The sequence below is a fragment of the Coregonus clupeaformis genome, chromosome 31 (genome assembly GCF_020615455.1).
Source record: "Coregonus clupeaformis isolate EN_2021a chromosome 31, ASM2061545v1, whole genome shotgun sequence".
Taxonomy (NCBI): domain Eukaryota; kingdom Metazoa; phylum Chordata; class Actinopteri; order Salmoniformes; family Salmonidae; genus Coregonus; species Coregonus clupeaformis.
In genome coordinates this window covers 15,291,516-15,311,866 of record NC_059222.1, presented here as the reverse complement: position 1 = coordinate 15,311,866, position 20,351 = coordinate 15,291,516, and the positions used below count along the sequence as shown (strand labels likewise).

General features: G+C 40.2%; 1 protein-coding gene across 2 annotated transcripts in view; it reads right to left on the bottom strand.

Annotated features, from left to right (window-relative positions):
- Positions 1-4,136: 4,136 nt before the first annotated feature.
- Positions 4,137-20,351, bottom strand: part of rgs17 (regulator of G protein signaling 17) — a 43,985-nt gene continuing 27,770 nt past the window's right edge. For both annotated transcript variants that reach the window (XM_041859416.2, XM_041859417.2), the window contains 3 exons: positions 9,087-9,158; positions 6,163-6,394; positions 4,137-5,836 (listed from right to left, as the gene is read on the bottom strand). In XM_041859416.2, coding sequence (XP_041715350.1) covers positions 5,648-5,836; positions 6,163-6,394; positions 9,087-9,158 — 493 coding nt within the window. In that variant the 3' untranslated portion in view covers positions 4,137-5,647. The remainder of the gene's footprint in view (positions 5,837-6,162; positions 6,395-9,086; positions 9,159-20,351) is intronic.

Genomic DNA, 20,351 nt, shown 5'->3' with positions numbered 1-20,351 from the left:
GGCATAGCCCCCTTCCAGACCACCTCCCAGCCATCATCATGTACTTTGTGCCCCTTCAGATTTTGGGGGTGCATGACGCCCATGCATCGGACAACCTGTTTGGTTGTCCATCAGTTATGGATCTAGTGACCATTATACTTAGCTTGGACATAATAATGTGGTACCGCATTAAATCTTAAAAGGGAACATTGCAATCACATTTCAGGTGTCTTGTTATTAGTGAACATACTTATTGAAAGTGTTAATTCAGCCAGTCAGTAGTAATATTAGTTATTAGCTCAATGTATTGTTATTAATTAGTTATTATTGTGTTATTCATGGGTTATTGTGCTATTAAGGAGTTATTCATGTGTTGTGTGCAGTCATGAAGAAAAACTGCACCCTTATATCTACAGCATTTTACCATGACAACCTGGATCTTGTACAGTTAATTCAGTCTTATTACATTCTGGTGGTCTGACAAAAAAGACCAAGTACCGAAGTAGCCTACAGGTTTGGAGGATTGGGAAAGCAACCAAGAGGTAGATGTTTCTGTTCTTGTGGATTTAACATCTTTGTTAAAGTGACTAAAATAGCCCTTCAACCTTTGTGAATGTGACTATGAAGCACCCTTGGAAACAACAAGAAAAGAGACTGTCCCTTGATTGTACAGTAGAAATGTTTTGAAATTCGAAATGGTAGGATTGCAAATGACAATATGGGTTACGTACAGCAATAATGACATTGAATGGCTCCTTAGATAAAGAGATGCTCATGGGCCTGAAAGAAAACACTGTGAATGGATAATAAAGCCTCTATGGATGAAGGAGTCTCGGACTAGTCGATCAGTCAACAGGTGTATTTTGCAGAGTGAACTGTCATCTCACCAAGATGTCATAACACAGCCACAGGTCAGACAACACACATATTTATTTGTATTTATCAAGTGTTGTTTTTTTCATCACGAAGGCATATACTATTTTCTCTGTATATTACTTGTTATATATATATATATATATATATATATATATATATATATATATATATATATATATATATATATGAAACAAAAATAACGGTACATTTTGGCTGAATAAGATATGAATATCAGCAAAGGGCAATGTAAACCATGTTCCATCAAACTTAACCTACCCTTTCCCACATTTCAACAGTAACATATTTGCATAGGCAAAATGAGATTAGCCCTTTAAACAGTGTATTTCCTGAATTCTTCATATATCTAAAAATCTTTTTCCAGCTGAACACAATTAAACAAACAAAAAAGTTAACTAGGCTAATCGTCCTTTAACGCTTAATACATATATTTTCCGTGCACATTTTGTTTACAGTGTTAGGCTTCAAGTAGATCTAAAAACAAATTGTACATTGACAACTAGATGTGAAATAAATTAACCAATATGAGAGGTAGTGAAAACCCTAATGAAACTTAAAGGAGAAACACAGTAAATAAGGCCAATGCTTCTCTAATCACATTAAATCTGACACTTTAGATCAAAATATTTTTCTGCCAACAAACCTCTATCACCTTTCAAAGCCATTCATTCTGAATTGAAAGTCAACATTTGAACGGACATGATACTATGCCTATGATACCACCTCATGTCATTAATTCCTAAATCCTTGTTGAAATGCCAGTAAAATGAACAACCATTTCTTTCCATGGAGTGAAAATAATCAGTTACTCAGAGCATAGTCAAGAAATGACAGTGACACCAGAGAACACGTCGCAGAAACCTGCAATACTACTCTTCACCCAGTGTAAAATGCTAATTGTGAATCATTCAGAACCATTTTCCTACCTAATTTTATTTGCTATTGGCTTCTCTTGCGTTTCCAGGACGATTGCTCACCGCATGAATGTAAACTTGGTTTGATTGCACCATAATTTCAGTGTCCGGTTGGTCAAACATTCAGAAGTTACAGCTGAAATAACATCTAAACTGAGCAAGTCATTTTTTAAATGTATTATTTCAATGCGAGTTGTCATTAATAGAGCTACATAAAAGGTATCCTCTAACTAACCACTGTGGTGCATGCATACTGTATCACTTTTACTGTATCGCTCTTCATTAAAAGAGTATGCAAACACTATTGCGAATGAAAATATCTATAAAGGTGGCTGAATTTGAATGAAATATAGGGAATGTTAGAATATTGTTGGATGTTCAAAATGGCTGATATCATTAGGCTATGCTATATGTTCATTTTTGTAAATGAATACAAACGGAAAGACTACATCTGATCCAATTGCACTTCAATCACCTACAGTATATGGGCTTTTATTAAAACCCTTAATTGAATTAAATAATGACTGGCCTTGGCACATGAACTTCAGGTAGTATGTTCAAACAGAAGAGTGGCACTGCTTCAATGACACTTGAATATCATTACCCACCAGTGGTGATAATACACACAACTCTCCCTCTCACAATATACTTTACTCATGCACTGACCTCTGCAAATCAACAGGTGACGAAGGCCTGCAATAATTTCTCCATGTTTAAATGTCACACTTGCAACAACTAAAAAATCATTGAACATATATTTTAGGCCTATATGTTCACGGGATGTTAACTATTTAAAATGTTTTGATACGTACACTACCGTTCAAAAGTTTGGAGTCACCTAGAAATGTCCTTGTTTTCGAAATAAAATAAAAAATGTGTCCATTAAAATAACATCAAATTGATCAGAAATACAGTGTAGACATTGTTAATGTTGTAAATGGCTATTGTAGCTGGAAACGGCTGATTCTTAATGGAATATCTACATGGGCATTCAGAGGCCCGTTATCAGCAACCATCAGTCCTGTGTTCCAATGGCACGTTCTGTTTGCTAATCCAAGTTTATCATTTTAAAAGGCTAATTGATCATTAGAAAACCCTTTTGCAATTATGTTAGCACAGCTGAAAACTGTTGTGCTGATTAAAGAAGCAATACAACTGGCCTTCTTGAGACGAGTTGAATATCTGGAGCATCAGCAATTGTGGGTTCGATTACAGGCTCAAAATGGCCAGAAACAAATAACTTTCTTCTGAAACTCGTCAGTCTATTCTTGTTCTGAGAAATGAAGGCTATTCCATGCAAGAAATTGCCAAGAAACTGAAGATCTCATACAACGCTGTGTACTACTCCCTTCAAAGAACAGCGCAAACTGGCTCTAACCAGAATAGAAAGAGGAGTGGGAGGTCCCGGTGCACAACTGAGCAAGAGGACAAATACATTACAGTGTCTAGTTTGAGAAACAGGTGCCTCACAGGTCCTCAACTGGCAGCTTCATTAAATAGTACCCGCAAAACACCAGTCTCAACGTCAACAGTGAAGAGGCGACTCCGGGATGCTGACCTAAGCAGAGTTGCAAAGAAAAAGTCCAGTGTCTGTGTTCTTTTGCCCATCTTAATCTTTTATTTTTATTGGCCAGTCTGAGATATGGCTTTTTCTATGCAACTCTGCCTAGAAGGTCAGCAGCCGAGTCGCCTCTTCACTGTTGACGTTGAGACTGGTGTTTTGTGGGTACTATTTAATGAAGCTGCCAGTTGAGGACCTGTGAGGCGCCTGTTTCTCAAACTAGACACTGTAATGTATTTGTCCTCTTGCTCAGTTGTGCACCGGAACCTCCCACTCCTCTTTCTATTCTGGTTAGAGCCAGTTTGCGCTGTTCTGTGAAGGGAGTAGTACACAGCATTGTACGAGATCTTCAGTTTCTTGGCAATTTCTCGCATGGAATAGCCTTTATTTATCAGAACAAGAATAGACTGACGAGTTTCAGAAGAAAGTTATTTGTTTATGGCCATTTTGATCCTGTAATCAAACCCACAATTGCTGATGCTCCAGATACTCAACTAGTCTCAAGAAGGCCAGTTATATTGCTTCTTTAAATCAGCATAACAGTTTTCAGCTGTGCTAACATAATTGCAAAAGGGTTTTCTAATGATCAATTAGCCTTTTAAAATGATAAACTTGGATTATCAAACACAACGTGCCATTGGAACACAGGACTGATGGTTGCTGATAAATGGGCCTCTGTACGCCATTAAAAATCAGCCGTTTCCAGCTACAATAGCCATTTACAACATTAACAATGTCTACACTGTATTTCTGATCAATTTTATGTTATTTTAACGGACAAAAAAATTGCTTTTCTTTTGAAAACAAGGACATTTGTAAGTGACCCCAAACTTTTGAACGGTAGTGTATGTATCTGTATCTACGTATGTATCTGGACGGCAGGTACACACATTAATACATGCTGGCAATTTTAGGAAAAGAAAACAACGACTCGTCTCCAAAATCTCTATTCACCTCCCCTGGCCATCCCTGGAAAGCAGAGAGACTGTTAAAGGCACGGGGCTCACTGAAGATCCAAGCATCTTACTGGAGTCTCACTAGCCAGGCTTAAAGACAGATGAACATCTGGTGAACAGGACTGGAAACCTCCAAACCACCTCTATATAAACAAGTCTGATTCTACCTGGCCTCTTCTGCCCTCGGCTGGGCTGTTACTTAGCTGGCACTGACCCCTTCAGTCTAGGACTAGCTACAGCTTTAAAACCAGAAGCCATATAGGCCTACTTCATAATTCTATGTGTCTGCAATGCATCAGACATACCGCTATCTTATACTTGACCTTCCGAACCAAGGCATCGTGATTACTACTATTTATATTATAGGCAGTAGAAAAACTAAAAAGTAAATGGTTCTCTTTCATTCTCAGAGCTGTAAAGTGTTCATGATTTATTGTATGAAACGACTGAATTTAATGTTTGATTTCTTTTTCTCCAACAATGATTCCAACCTCTGACATAACCTGTGCTTCTCTCAGGGTGAGATGGTGCGGGAAGGATAGAAAGGTCCACTAAACTGTGGTTGTTGCCATAACAAGCAGCTCTTGTGCTGCCCTTTTCACATAAAGGCATTGTGATTTCCTGTGGAAAGTAATGTTCATAAGACATTTAGCTGCCCAACCACAATTCTAGCCCTTCTCCCAGTTTTAGAGTTGTAAAGAATGCAAGTGCTTGGATATTAACACTGCTGTAAAACTTTCAACCTTCTCAAAATCAATGACTGCAAGCTAATTGGCAAATATCAATATTCCCTTCACATAACACATCAAGAGTTTGACAGGGTAATCCCTAGAACAGAAGAAAATACATCTCATATTCAAGAACCTTTGCAGTCCACTGCTAAAATACCAAGCTACCGTAGAGCGAATTCCATTACCTTGTTACATGCAAAGTCAGTGATTTTCCTGCTCACCGCGGTCAAGCTCTACAGCCATCGTAAAAAGGACATTGTTTTTGGACTGTAAAGATGGCTGAGGCATGGGACAGAATTTGAGAGAGAAAAATACAGAGCAAGATAGAGAAAGAGAGAGCGAAAGGAGGAGAACTCAAAAGTACAGTACAGGAACAATGGGTCTGTCCTTCCTTTTGTTTCTCTTTGTCACAGTAGCCCGAGGAGATCTTATCTGCAGTTAAACCAGGAACTAACCCTCAGGGCCTCCTGCGAGCAGACACTTGAAATTGCTTAAACTATTCATTATTTTCTTGTTTCTTTTTTTAAAAATGTTTTGAGGAAAATATCAAACCCAGTTCTGGCACCTTATTGTCTTCTTGTTTTTTTTGTTTTGCTTGGGGGGAGGGTTACTTTAGGTGTCAAGGCAGGAGCTTCTCTTGCTGTCCAGAAGGTCCCTGTAAAAGGAGGAGTTGAGGAAACGGGGGTAGGAGTCTCTGTGCATCAGGGTGTAGATCTGCAGCTGGGCCTCCTCGTACATCATGTTGCTGGGCTCCGTCAGGCTCAGGTTGATGCCTTCCCTCACCCGCGAATCCAGGCTCACCTGGAGGCAGAAGAGGGGGAGAGAACAGTGACATTGCTATCACACAAAGCTACAGCGGAAATGGAGGGAGGTCATGTTATCAATGGAGATAAGGTCACCTCCCACCTCCTCCTCTTCAACCACTTTGAGATGGGGGTTTCAATATGTCTTGGAATCAGACCTGAGTCAAATACATGTATGCCAAACATCGTCAAATACTTCAGCTGTACGTGCTTTAATTTTCCACAATGGAACCAATGGAATAGTCCCGAAAGCAACAAAGTAAATATCAGCCGAGTGATACTACGTGCCAGTCAAACTCCTGCTTCCAACGTGCTGCCTCCTACCTCTTTCGGCGATAGAATGGAGACGTAGTCCTCGTAGATGATCCTGGCTTTCTCATCGATCGCAGTCGGGTCCGTCTCCTTCTTCAGCTCCTCACAGGCCAGCCAGAACAACAGGTTCTCTTCGCTGTACTCAGAGCGCAGAAATTCTCGGAAAATCTCCCTGCCTTCTGAGGAGCGCATCACCAGCTCGAAGCTACGGGCCCAGGCTACCACCTCGTCTAGAGTGGGTTGCCTAAACACAGGATACCAGGAACCCAGTGTTAGCAGTCTGGACTCTCACAATACACAACAAAACAAACAACCGTGTTATGCATCCCTCCAGAGATGCATAACACGGTTTCCACAGGCTGTTTCAATTGGCAATATAAATAGTAGTGGTCATTTGTCATACACACATCCTTGAAAAACGTAGATACTGGGCTAATGATAAACATGAAAAGAACAAAAGGCCTGCACACTGTATGCCAGTGTTCCATAAGCTTCATGACCATCACGGTTCCATTTATGATCCATATTACGGGAGGTATGTTGTTGTTTTTTCTATCGCAGGACACATTTGATAGGCGTGGGGGTGCTAACTAGCCTAATAATTATTTTGATAACAAACAATCTTGTTCAGTCATGCTACCATATTAGCTAGGTGGTAACAACCTGGTAACTTGACAGGCACACATTTGGTTGAAGATGGCACAAGGACAATGGGAACAGGGTATGCAGGTAATTAGTGTGCTTGTCAGAACACTACTGTTATTCCCCATACTTATTTTGTTATTTAACCTATTCACAATTTTGCTAGTGTATTTACTTATTTTAAATCTGATTTACCTACTTGTGTCTTTGAAAATAAATTAAATGAGGCTATGCATTTTTGTAGGCATTCATATAGGTACTATGTCATGGACAGTGTTGATTATAAGTCATAAAAACGAGAATAGGCTATATTGAAATGCCCCATACCTCAAATATCCTGTTTTGTCATTTTAGAGAGATGTCATTTTAGTATTGTGCACAAGCTGCTATAGGCAGATATGGTAGGGGGACTCAACGCCAAAGATCTTGCCTTTATACTGTTATATGATGACACATTTCTGCAAGTAGTCAGCCTCAACCACCTGAAGATTCATAGCCAGGTGGTGATTTAGAGAAATTAATTGTTATAGCATGTACATTTTCAAACGGCTAGCAATTGGAAACATAGATCAGGGGTGTGGCCCCTATGGAAAACTATTTTATTCAAGCCTTATTTTTAAAGCGATAGTTAACCCACATTAAAATGTAGACCGCTTACCTTGAAGCAGTCTAAGCAGACATGAAGAGACTGCAATCCATACTTTGGTTAGCCACTGCAACAAACCAACCATTCCATTTGGCTGACTTGTCTATATAATAGCGGAATACTTTGGTATGATCCTAATCACCACATTCAATGACAACACTTTGAACCAGTGCATCTTCCTGAGAGCATTTTTGACCTAAAGCCTCGCACACATCGCACTGTGGATCTAGCATTCGTCTGCCGATCGTTCAGCGCGCTGTGTTCAGGGACCACCCACTGTAGACATCTGACTGCCAACATTTTTCACTTGATTCTACATGTAAAATCGGTGGGCACTCGGTTCGCAAATTACTTTCACAGGTGCTAAGTAATCTCGGCAAGCAAACACTATTGGTGTGAGGGTAAGAGTCATGGCTACAGGAACCGATTGAAATGTAATTCAAAGGTGGTAATTAGGAGCATTCAGTGCAGGCCTTTCTGTTATTCATGTCTCAATCGACAAAACATGCTAAGCATGTCACATGCTGAAGTGTTTCCATTATTACAAGCAGGACTAGGTGACTAGAAAAATCCATCTCACTTATTACAAGAACAACATGAAGAATGAGTGTTCCAAGGTAGGCCTCAGGTTGAACCCGGTATCATGGCCACAGCCGTGTGAGAACAGTATTTGGCTCACAATTGTTTGAGAAGCCAGACAGGCTACATCGTGTAAATGCAGCTGAATGCTGAAATCCGACAATATTACATATCACACAAATAATAAGCACACAATGTCCTCTGTAGCTCAGCTGGTAGAGCATGGCGCTTGTAACGCTAAGGTAGTGGGTTCGATCCCCGGGACCACACATACACAAAAACAAACAAAAAATGTATGCACGCATGACTGTAAGTCGCTTTGGATAAAAGCGTCTGCTAAATGGCATATTATTTATTATTTATATACCGCAGAGCTGAGCCCTATACTATATAATGGACCTGCTAATGTCCTCAGTTAAGAGCTGTTTCAGTCAAATAACTGAAATTGTGAGAGAGGTGGAGAGAAAATAAAACTCATGCTCTAATTGGCTAATACAGCAAATGAGTGAGAAACACACAGGAATAGATATTGACACAGCAGCAACGTAAAGAGAGAAAATGAATGGGCCAAAGCAGTAAAACGAAATGGGCAAAATAATTAGACTGCAACATTTCTGGCATGCATTCTGGCAAATTTCTTGCATGCAATAATTACATTTTCTGGCATATTTTCTGGCATCCTTTCTTGAGGTAGCCAGTCCTAATGTATAATGTCTATGTACAATATGTACTGTATAATGCCTGTAAAGACAGGGATGAACGGACGTGAACAATGGCCATCAGCTTATGTGACAACATGAAAACTAAAATAACACCTCACTGTTGTACTTCCCTTTCTTGCACTAACACTTCCACTTGAATTTTCTTACTAGGACTGATTTTGCTGATAGCTGCTTTGTTGAGGAAAGTTTTACTATGACTGTCATATGTGGTTGTCTTATCTAGCACTGACTGTAAGTTGCTCTGGATAAGAGCATCTGCTAAATTACCAAAATGTGAAATGATATCAAAACAGTTTGGTATTTTCTCAGGAGACATCGTATGTAAAAAGGCATAGCTGGCAACTTACTGCTCCTCTGTGGCTTCAATACTATCCATTTTAGTGCATGTCCGTTCGGAACGCTCCATGTGGTCCTCATTCCTGGAAAAGGAGAAGCAGAAGGAGATCAAACATTACTATTGTTTTCAAACATATTCCATATTCAATAATACTTATTCATATGGCAGTCTCAAGGTTGGATGTTAATGTAGGATCTTTTTTGAACTACTGCCTGAGAACAGGTATGTATTCTTCTGAAAACCAGTGAAAACTAGACGTGAAAACAACCTGTGAGTGGAGTGAAGCTCCCTGCTATTTACAGTACACAAAACCTTTACAAAATCGCTATACCGGAAATGTACATGTTAAACACGTGTTGGATACACAATAATTACACAATAACAAATTATATTGTAACACAAATTGAATTGTAACACATTAACAATATATTCCACCTGTCTGTCCTTTCACAAACACCTGCAAAGCTAGTTTGAGGTGCATTTTTTGTTCCTAAATACATTACAAACGTATTGGAAAGAGGTTATCTAGTAATTTCACATGACATGCAAACGGAATGTGTTAATTTTGTGTGAAATTTCAAGTAGGGCTGTATTGGAGAAACGGCACGTTTATATGCCACTGTGTAAATACTGCTATGCAGATTTCACTGAATTGCGCTTGGATGTAGCCTAGTATAGGCCTATTGGTTCAGCCTGTGTCATACGATCATTACTTTCACACTAAACATCTACATACACAATCATGTCCAAATCATCCGAAAGTATCTAAAATTGATTGTGAAGCTCAACAAAGTCCCATATAGATGATTTGAACGTGATGTGCGAAAAATGCTAATATCGGTCCCATGACTTGAATGAGATTTGTGCCACAAATGCTAAAACGTTAGCATGTGGAAACAGTGCCACGGAAACTAAACCAAAGCATGGGTTGCAGTCATACCTTGTCCTAGAGCTGGGACGATAAACCTAAAATTACCGACACTGACATTGCCTTCCTCTTATCGAAGCATTTTGCTTACGTCAGTAATTTTAGGTGATTTTGCTACTAAAACAATTATTTGGTCAACAGTAATATATGCATTATGTCAATTCCTGCTATGAAAGTATTTGTCTGTCCTTGTTTCGCTGTTGGCTGCTGACTCTCACTCCCTCTCCCCACTGTGCGCACAAAGGAGGGAGAGATGCATTCTGAGACGCACAAGCATATGACCATTGCTCAAAATGCTATTGGGGAAAAATACAGTTTTCAAAGCAACTACTGTTGTTCTAGTTAGAGAGGAGAGTCACAGCTTTCTGTGTGTATATAATGTATTCCTCACCTCTTCATATTGAGTTCATGGCACCAATTTACAACCAGAGTAATCTGTGTAGTAAGCCGGAGCGCACCACTTGCAGTGAATAGGCCTACATCAAGTAGCCTAGGCCTAGCGCTGGAAAGTTTTTTAGGACATTAGCCTAGATTTACTGATCGATTAATCAATTACATACAGTATGAAAAATGTATGCACTCACTAACTGTAAGTCGCTCTGGATAAGAGCGTCTGCTAAATGACTAAAATGTAAAATGTAATTAGCCCACATCGCTTTCTAGCAACAATATCATAATTAGAGTTAGCAATCTAGCTAAGTGTTTTGAGTTCCCACTTCCTAATAATAATAATAATAATAATAATAATAATAATAATAATAATATAGCCTATAGGCCAATATGCACAAAGATGTAAGCAAATTCTCTGAGGAGCAGAAAATAAATCTGATAATTCTGGATCCTATCAAAATATCAATCATGCATTTCCTGGATATGTTAGATGAAACAGCTTACTTTTTGAATTATAGGCTACCATTTTAATTGTCTTACTTGGCACTGGAAAAAATGTGTCTAGAGCCCTGCAGCTAATGTAAAGTAACTGTCCATAAAACAAAATATGCATCGTTGTATTTGTTGTTATCTAGCAAAATAGTTACATTTATCGCCCAGCTCTAGCACCTCCCCAAAAAATTATTCATCATGATTTGTTATCGCAAAAGAAATGTCAATTTATCTTGATATGGATTTCTGTCCATGTCACCCAGCTCTACCTTGTCCATAAATTACTTACAGGGTAATGAAACCAATATGTCATTTTGTAATTTAAGTGAACTATGGAGTGTCCGTTATATAAAAAAAATGTAATAGGTTTAGGCTATAAGGCCCATGCATCCGAGAGAAAGAGAGAAACACTATTTTCTGACTGGACTGCTTTGGTGGAATTCTCCACTCTGTCTAGCCTACATTCCTCTATTTCGTTCTGTATATTTATTGAAATAGGCTAAAGCAAAAAGGATAGGCAAATTACTCTGAATGTCATTTGTGTGTTCTTTACTGCGCAGTGCCAGTTAAGTTCAAATAGGCTAAACCATCGTTTGTCACATCACAATGTCATCACCATCGATAATGGCTGTCAATCATCATCGATAGACGATACTAGTGTAGCCTATAAATCTACACATTTCACAGTGTTTAGTCTCATTTAGCCACTACAGCACTCAGTTGGTTTCATACAAACTCAGCTTTCCCCCAACATCCAACAAAGCTGTACTGTTGCTTTATCTCAAATGGGGAAAATGAACAGTGCATTCGGAAAGTATTCAGACCCATTCCCCTTTTCCACATTTTGTTACGTTACAGCCTTATTCTAAAATGGATTAAATAAAAATGTTTCCTCATCAGTCTACACACAATACCCCATAATGAGAAAGAAAAAACAGGTTTTTAGAAATGTTTGCAAATGTATTAAAAATAAAAAACAGAAATACCTTATTTTATGGTATTCAGACCGTTTACTCAGTACTTTGTTGAAGGACCTTTAGCAGCGATTACAGCCTCGAGTCTTGAAATTGAGCTCAGGTGCATCCTGTTTCCATTGATCATCCTTGAGATGTGTCTACAACTTGATTGGAGTCCACCTGTGGTAATTTATTGATTGGACATGATTTGGAAAGGCACACACCTGTCTATATAAGGTCCCACAGTTGACAGTGCTTGTCAGAGCAAAAACCAAGCCATGAAGTCGAAGGAAATGTCCGTAGAGCTCCGAGACAGGATTGTGTCGAGGCACAGATCTGGGGAAGAAAACCAAAAAATGTCTGCAGCATTGAAGGTCCCCAAGAACACAGTGGCCTCCATCATTCTTAAATGGAAGAAGTTTGGAACCACCAAGACTCTTCCTAGAGCTGGCCGCCCGGCCAAACTGAGCAATCGGGGGAGAAGGGCCTTGGTCAGGGAGGTGACCAAGAACCCGATGGTCACTCTGACAGAGCTCCAGAGTTCCTCTGTGGAGTTGGGAGAACCTTCCAGAAGGACAACCATCTCTGCAGCACTCCACCAATCAGGCCTTTATGGTAGAGTGGCCAGACGGAAGCCACTCCTCAGTCAAAGGCACATGACAACCCGCTTGGAGTTTCCCCAAAAGGCACCTAAAGGACTCTCAGACCATGAGAAACAAGATTCTCTGGTCTGATGAAACCAAGATTGAACTCTTTGGCCTGAATGCCAAGCGTCACATCTGGAGGAAACCTGGCACCATCCCTACGGTGAAGCATGGTGGTGGCAGCATCATGCTGTGGCGATGTTTTTCAGTGGCAGGGACTGGGAGACTAGTCAGGTTTGAGGGAAAGATGAACGGCGCAAAGTACAGAGAGATCCTTGATGAAAACCTGCTCCAGAGCACTCAGGACCTCAGACTGGGGGCGAAGGTTCACCTTCCAACAGGACAACGACCTTAAGCACACAGCCAAGAAAATGCAGGAGTGGCTTCGGGACAAGTCTCTGAATATCCTTGAGTGGCCCAGCCAGAGCCCGGACTTGAACCCGATCGAACATCTCTGGAGAGACCTGAAAATAGCTGTGCAGCGAAACTCCCCATCCAACCTGACAGAGCTTGAGAGGAAGTGCAGAGAAGAATGGGAGAAACTCCCCAAATACAGGTGTGCCAAGCTGACTCGAGGCTGTAATCGCTGCCAAAGGTGCTTCAACAAAGTACTGAGTAAAGGGTCTGAATACTTATGTAAATTTTATATTTCCGTTAAAAAAATGATACTTTTTTTTTGTTGTTGAAAAAACGGTTTTTGCTTTGTCATTATGGGGTATTGTGTGTATATTGATGAGGAAAAAAACTATTTAATCAATTTTAGAATAAGGCTGTAACGTAACAAAATGTGGAAAAAGTCAAAGGGTCTGAATACTTTCCGAATGTTACCTTAATAAACTGTCTGTCTGACTGGCTGGGGAAGCCAGGGCATAAACCAATTAAAACGGTCTCCTCTGTTATTAGCCTGGCTCTTCCAATTACAGGAGGCTGGGCCTGCAGAATACCATCTTGGATCCCCCTCTAATATATGGGAATTACAACAGACACCGGCTTAAGGGAGGTGCCAAATCGCATGGCAGCAGGGAAGTACAGGGGTTGACACAAACCAGGTTTCCACACAACCATTTAATGCGGATGAATGACCTAATGCACAAAAAAAGTCACGGCAGGCCTTATGGAAACAGCAAATTTGTCTGTAATCTTCCCAATGTCGACAATACAAAATACGCTAGACAAGGTGGGATATTTATTTTATGTGAAAATAGATAGAAATACCATCATGTCACAGTAAATTTGGAGTCACGCGATGATGTTGTAACCTACTACCACCACGACATGGAAAAACATGCAGAGTTTATAGGCAGATGGAATACGTTTTGATGAACTTCATAACTTATTTCATAACTTCATGCAAATTTCCAAAAAATATTTGAGGGTAGGCTATCATTTGGATGATGCTGGTGACATGATGATCGGTGCTTGGCTGCCAATTAAAACATTTAAAAAAGGATCTTGCTTTTATCCATATCTCATCATATAATCTACCCTGTCCACTTTATCAGCGAACTGTTGTCAATAGAGCATGCGCCAAAACCAAATTGGGTAGGTATGCTATTTATCGCAACAGTTTTTGAGACAAAACCATCCGTAAAGTTGAAATTGCAATGGAAACACAAACTTCTGTTTTATTATTCAGTACATGAAAACTTAAACGCATGCGCTTTTATGTGAACTACGTCATCACGCACATCATTTTATCTGCTAAAAAGTAACGCAAAAAAGATCACACCTCCGGTGGGAATATTCACATATTTTCTCTATGCAGGCTTTAGAACATTTGCATGGAAATCTGTCGCCAATTGGATGGAAACCTAGCTACAGACACAGAGCACCGCCACAACCAGATTGGATTGACTTGTGCATCTCTGACAGCAGATTCCTAGTGCCGTGCTGCTAAATGCTGCTATAATCCTCATGTGCTTCTGCCTCAGGCACAGCCTCTTGACACAGCAGTGTCTCTCGAAGAGCTTGAGATGATCAGTTCCTCTTCTTTATCTCAAAGCTATATTTGTCTTTGGGTTATAAAAGCACTTGAGGGAGTGTTCTTAAGCCATGGGGCTACTGTATCCAATCAAACCTAATAAACCTAGGCTATATGTAGTATCTTTGTTTACAAACTACCGCCTGTGCACTTTGTGGACCTATGTTATTCTGAAAGCAGGAAGCATCTACCTGTGACGGAGTTTACCACAGGAATCCCCCTCCCCCCTTTACAATTTCTTTTTGCTAATGCACAAAAAAAGTACACCAATCAATTGGATTGAGCCCTTCATGCAGCTAGGTTCCAGAATGAGCACTAAGCATTCAGAAAACCCCTCCTAATCTTCATCTGTACCCATACATGGCATGTCTCTTCCTACATATGTTATATGCCATATACTGGGAGTCGTAAAGTGGTGAATATTAGCTTCCTCTTAGTATCTTCATCAAAGTATCCTTTGTGCTGACATAATTGAACTGGCCAGCCACAGGCTCTACACATGCTGAGATGACTCTAAATATACAACATGTTCTTCACAGCTATTTTGCATGTGATGTGAAGATGGAAATAGGCTGGCTGTTTATAGGGAAGATAAGGTCACCATATAATTGGGAAGGGTTGTGGAAGACGCGTTTTAGAAACGGGTCTTACAATTCTGCTTTCTTCAATGTTTTCATTATTTCAAGCCATAGTTTTGTAGGCCTATATTATGGGTTCACTGTCCAAGACAGACGTGGCTGCGGTGGCATCCTCAAGCTTGCTTTGTTCAGCCTGGGTCTTACACTTACAATAGGTTCAAAGTTGGGCCCATTCATTTAAGTGGTGCTAAATCCATTTACTTACTGTTTTAGAGACAGATACCATGTACATTGCCTTCAGATAGTATTCACAGCCCTAGACTTTTTCCAAATGTTTGTTGTATTACAAAGTGGGATTAAAATTGATTTAATTGTCATTTTTTGTCAACAATTTACAAAAAATACTCTGATGTCAAAGTGAAAGACAAATGCTAACATTTGTAAAAAAAATAATAATACAAAAACACTAATACAGTGCCTTGCAAAATTATTCATCCCCCTTGGCATTACAACCTGTAATTTAAATTGATTTTTATTTGGATTTCATGTAATGGACATACACAAAATAGTCCAAATTGGTGAAGTGAAATGAAAAAAATAACTTGTTTCAAAAAATTCAAAAAAATTAATAACGGAAAAGTGGTGCGTAAATATGTATTCACCCCCTTTGCTATGAAGATCTGGTGCAACCTATTACCTTCAGAAGTCACATAATTAGTTAAATAAAGTCCACCAGTGTGCAATCTAAGTGTCACATGATCTGTCACATGATCTCAGTATATATATATGTATACAGTGGGGAGAACAAGTATTTGATACACTGCCGATTTTGCAGGTTTTCCTACTTACAAAGCATGTTGAGGTATGTCATTTTTATCATAGGTACACTTCAACTGTGAGAGACGGAATCTAAAACAAAAATCCAGAAAATCACATTGTATGATTTTTAAGTACTTAATTTGCATTTTATTGCATGACATACGTTTTTGATCACCTACCAACCAGTAAGAATTCCGGCTCTCACAGACCTGTTAGTTTTTCTTTAAGAAGCCCTCCTGTTCTCCACTCATTACCTGTATTAACTACACCTGTTTGAACTCGTTACCTGTATAAAAGACACCTGTCCACACACTCAATCAAACAGACTTCAACCTCTCCACAATGGCCAAGACCAGAGAGCTGTGTAAGGACATCAGGGATAAAATTGTAGACCTGCACAAGGCTGGAATGGGCTACAGGACAATAGGCAAGCAGCTTGGTGAGAAGGCAACAACTGTTGGCGCAATTATTAGAAAATGGAAGAAGTTCAAGATGACGGTCAATCACCCTCAGTCTGGGGCTCCATGCAAGATCTCACCTCGTAGGGCATCAATGATCATGAGGAAGGTGAGGGATCTGCCCAGAACTACACGGCAGGACCTGGTCAATGACCTGAAGAGAGCTGGGACCTAGTCTCAAAGAAAACCATTAGTAACACACTACGCCGTCATGGATTAAAATCCTGCAGCGCACGCAAGGTCCCCCTGCTCAAGCCAGCGCATGTCCAGGCCCGTCTGAAGTTTGCCAATGACCATCTGGATGATCCAGAGGAGGAATGGGAGAAGGTCATGTGGTCTGATGAGACAAAAATAGAGCTTTTTGGTCTAAACTCCACTCGCCGTGTTTGGAGGAAGAAGAAGGATGAGTACAACCCCAAGAACACCATCCCAACCGTGAAGCATGGCGGTGGAAACATCATTCTTTGGGGATGATTTTCTGCAAAGGGGACAGGACGACTGCACTGTATTGAGGGGAGGATGGATGGGGCCACGTATCGCGAGATCTTGGCCAACAACCTCCTTCCCTCAGTAAGAGCATTGAAGATGGGTCGTGGCTGGGTCTTCCAGCATGACAACGACCCGAAACACACAGCCAGGGCAACTAAGGAGTGGCCTAGCCAGTCTCCAGACCTGAACCCAATAGAAAATCTTTGGAGGGAGCTGAAAGTCCGTATTGCCCAGCGACAGCCCCGAAACCTGAAGGATCTGGAGAAGGTCTGTATGGAGGAGTGGGCCAAAATCCCTGCTGCAGTGTGTGCAAACCTGGTCAAGACCTACAGGAAACGTATGATCTCTGTAATTGCAAACAAAGGTTTCTGTACCAAATATTAAGTTCTGCTTTTTTGATGTATCAAATACTTATGTCATGCAATAAAATGCAAATTAATTACTTTAAAATCATACAATGTGATTTTCTGGATTTTTGTTTTAGATTCCGTCTCTCACAGTTGAAGTGTACCTATGATAAAAAATTACAGACCTCTACATGCTTTGTAAGTATGAAAACCTGCAAAATCGGCAGTGTATCAAATAGTTGTTCTCCCCACTGTATATACACACCTGTTCTGAAAGGCCCCAGAGTCTGCAACACCACTAAGCAAGGGGCACCACCAAGCAAGCGGCACCATGAAGACCAAGGAGCTCTCCAAACAGGTCAGTGACAAAGTTGTGGAGAAGTACAGATCAGGGTTGGGTTATAAAAAAATATCAGAAACTTTGAACATCCCACGGAGCACCATTAAATCCATTATTAAAAAATTTAAAGAATATGGCACCACAACAAACCTGCCAAGAGAGGGCCGCCCACCAAAACGCACGGACCAGGCAAGGAGGGCATTAATCAGAGAGGCAACAAAGAGACCAAAGATGACCCTGAAGGAGCTGCAAAGCTCCACAGCTTAGATTGGAGTATCTGTCCATAGGACCACTTTAAGCCGTACACTCCACAGAGCTGGGCTTTACAGAAGTGTGGCCAGAAAAAAGCCATTGCTTAAAGAACAAAATAGGCAAACACGTTTGGTGTTTGCCAAAAGGCATGTGGGACTCCCCAAATACATGAAAGAAGGTACTCTGGTAAAATGAGACTAAAATTGAGCTTTTTGGCCATCAAGGAAAACGCTATGTCTGGCGCAAACCCAACACCTCTCATCACCCCGAGAACACCATCCCCGAAGCGAAGCATGGTGGTGGCAGCATCATGCTGTGGGGATGTTTTTCATCAGCAGGGACTGGGAAACTGGTCAGAATTGAAGGAATGATGGATGGCGCTAAATACAGGGAAATTCTTGAGGGAAACCTGTCTCAGTCTTCCAGAGATTTGAGACTGGGACAGAGGTTCACCTTCCAGCAGGACAATGACCCTAAGCATACTGCTTAAGCAACACTCGAGTGATTTAAGGGGAAACATTTAAATGTCTTGGAATGGCCTAGTCAAAGCCCAGACCTCAATCCAATTGAGAATCTGTGGTAGGATTTAAAGATTGCTGTACACCAGCAGAACCCATCTAACTTGAAGGAGCTGGAGCAGTTTTGCCTTGATCCCAGTGGCTAGATGTGCCAAGCTTATAGAGACATTCCCCAAGAGACTTACAGCTGTAATTCTGTTTGTTTGTCTCATTTCTTGTTTGTTTCACAAGACAAAATATTTTGCATCTTCAAAGTGGTAGGCATGTTGTGTAAATCAAATAATACAAACCCCCCAAAAATCTATTTTAATTCCAGGTTGTAAGGCAACAAAATAGGAAAAATGCAAAGGGGGGTGAATACTTTCGCAAGCCACTGTATATCTTCATTAGATAAGTATTTAACCCCCTGAGTCAAAACATGTTAGAATCACCTTTGGCAGCAATTACAGCTGCGAGTCTTTCTGGGTAAGTCTCTAAGAGATTTCCACACCAGGATTGTGAAACATTTGCACATTATTATTTTCAAAAAATCTTCAAGCTCTGTCATATTGGTTGTTGATCATTTCTAGACAAACATTTTCAGGTCTTGCCATAGATTTTCAAGCAGATTTAAGTAAAAACTGTAACCTCGCCACTCAGGAACATTCACTGTCTTTTGCTAAGCAACTCCAGTGTAGATTTGGTCTTGTGTTTTAGGTTATTATCCTGCTGAAAGGTGAATTCATCTCCCAGTGTCTGGTAGAAAGCAGACTGAACCAGGTTTTCCTATATGATTTTGCCTGTGCTTAGATCCATTCCGTTATTTTTTTTATTTTATTTTTTATTAATGATTACAAGCATACCCATAACATGATGCAGCCAGCACTATTCTTGAAAAGATGGACAGTGGTACTCAGCAATGTGTTGTATTGGATTTGCCCCAAACATAACACTTTGTATTCAGGACAAAAAGTTAATTGCTTTGCCACATTTTTTGCAGTATTACTTTAGTGCCTTGTTGCAAACAGGATGCATGTTTTGGAATACTTTTATTCTGTACAGGCTTCCTTTTTTCACTCTGTCAATTAGGCTAGTATTGTGGAGTAACTTCAATGTTGTTGATCCATCCTCAGTTTTCTCTTATCACAGCCATTCAACTCTAACAGTTTTAAAGTCACCATTGGCCTCATGGTGAAATCCCTGAGCAGTCTCCTTCCTCTCCGGTAACTGAGTTAGGAAGGACGCCTGTCTCTTTTTAGTAACTGGGTGTATTGATACACCATCCAATGGCTAATTAATAACTTCCCCATGCTCAAAGGGATAATCAATGTATGCTTTTTTTGTTTTTTCTACCCATCTACCAATAGGTGTCCTTCTTTGCGAGGCATTGGAAAACCACCCTGGTCTTTGTGGTTGAATCTGTGTTCGAAATTCACTGCTTGACTGAGGGACCTTACAGATAATTGTATGTGTGGGGTACAGAGATGAGGTAGTCATTCAAAAATAATGTTAAACACTATTATTGCACAGAGTGAGTCCTGAACTTATTTAGACTTGCCATAACAAAGGGGTTGAATACTTATTGACTCAAGACATGTTAGCTTTTCATTTTTTATTAATTGTACACATTTTTACAAATATAATTCCACTTTGACATTATGGGGTATTGTGTGTAGGCCAGTGACCAAAAATCTCAATTTAATCTATTATAAATTCAGGCTGTAAAACAACAAAATATGGAAAAGGTCAAGGTGTGTGAATACTTTCTGAAGGCTCTGTAGTTATAGTATAGCCCATTATTACCCAATAAAAGTACTGTATTTATAGCTTTAACACAGTTGTCCAGTTTGTGTTATCGGCTAACACTTCCTTATGGTAGCCTACCTCCACAATGAGATTTTATTGAGCACCGCTTTCCATGGTTTGGTGTCCCCAATTGAAAAAAGCTTTTTGCCTTTAATGGAGCGAGACATTGACTTCAGGGCCAATATTCATAAAGCGTCTCAGAGTATGTGTGCAAACTTAGGATCCGTTTAGCCTTTTAGATCATCATTCTATGGACGGGACGGGACGGGGGTCTTGATCCTAGATCTGCACTCCTACT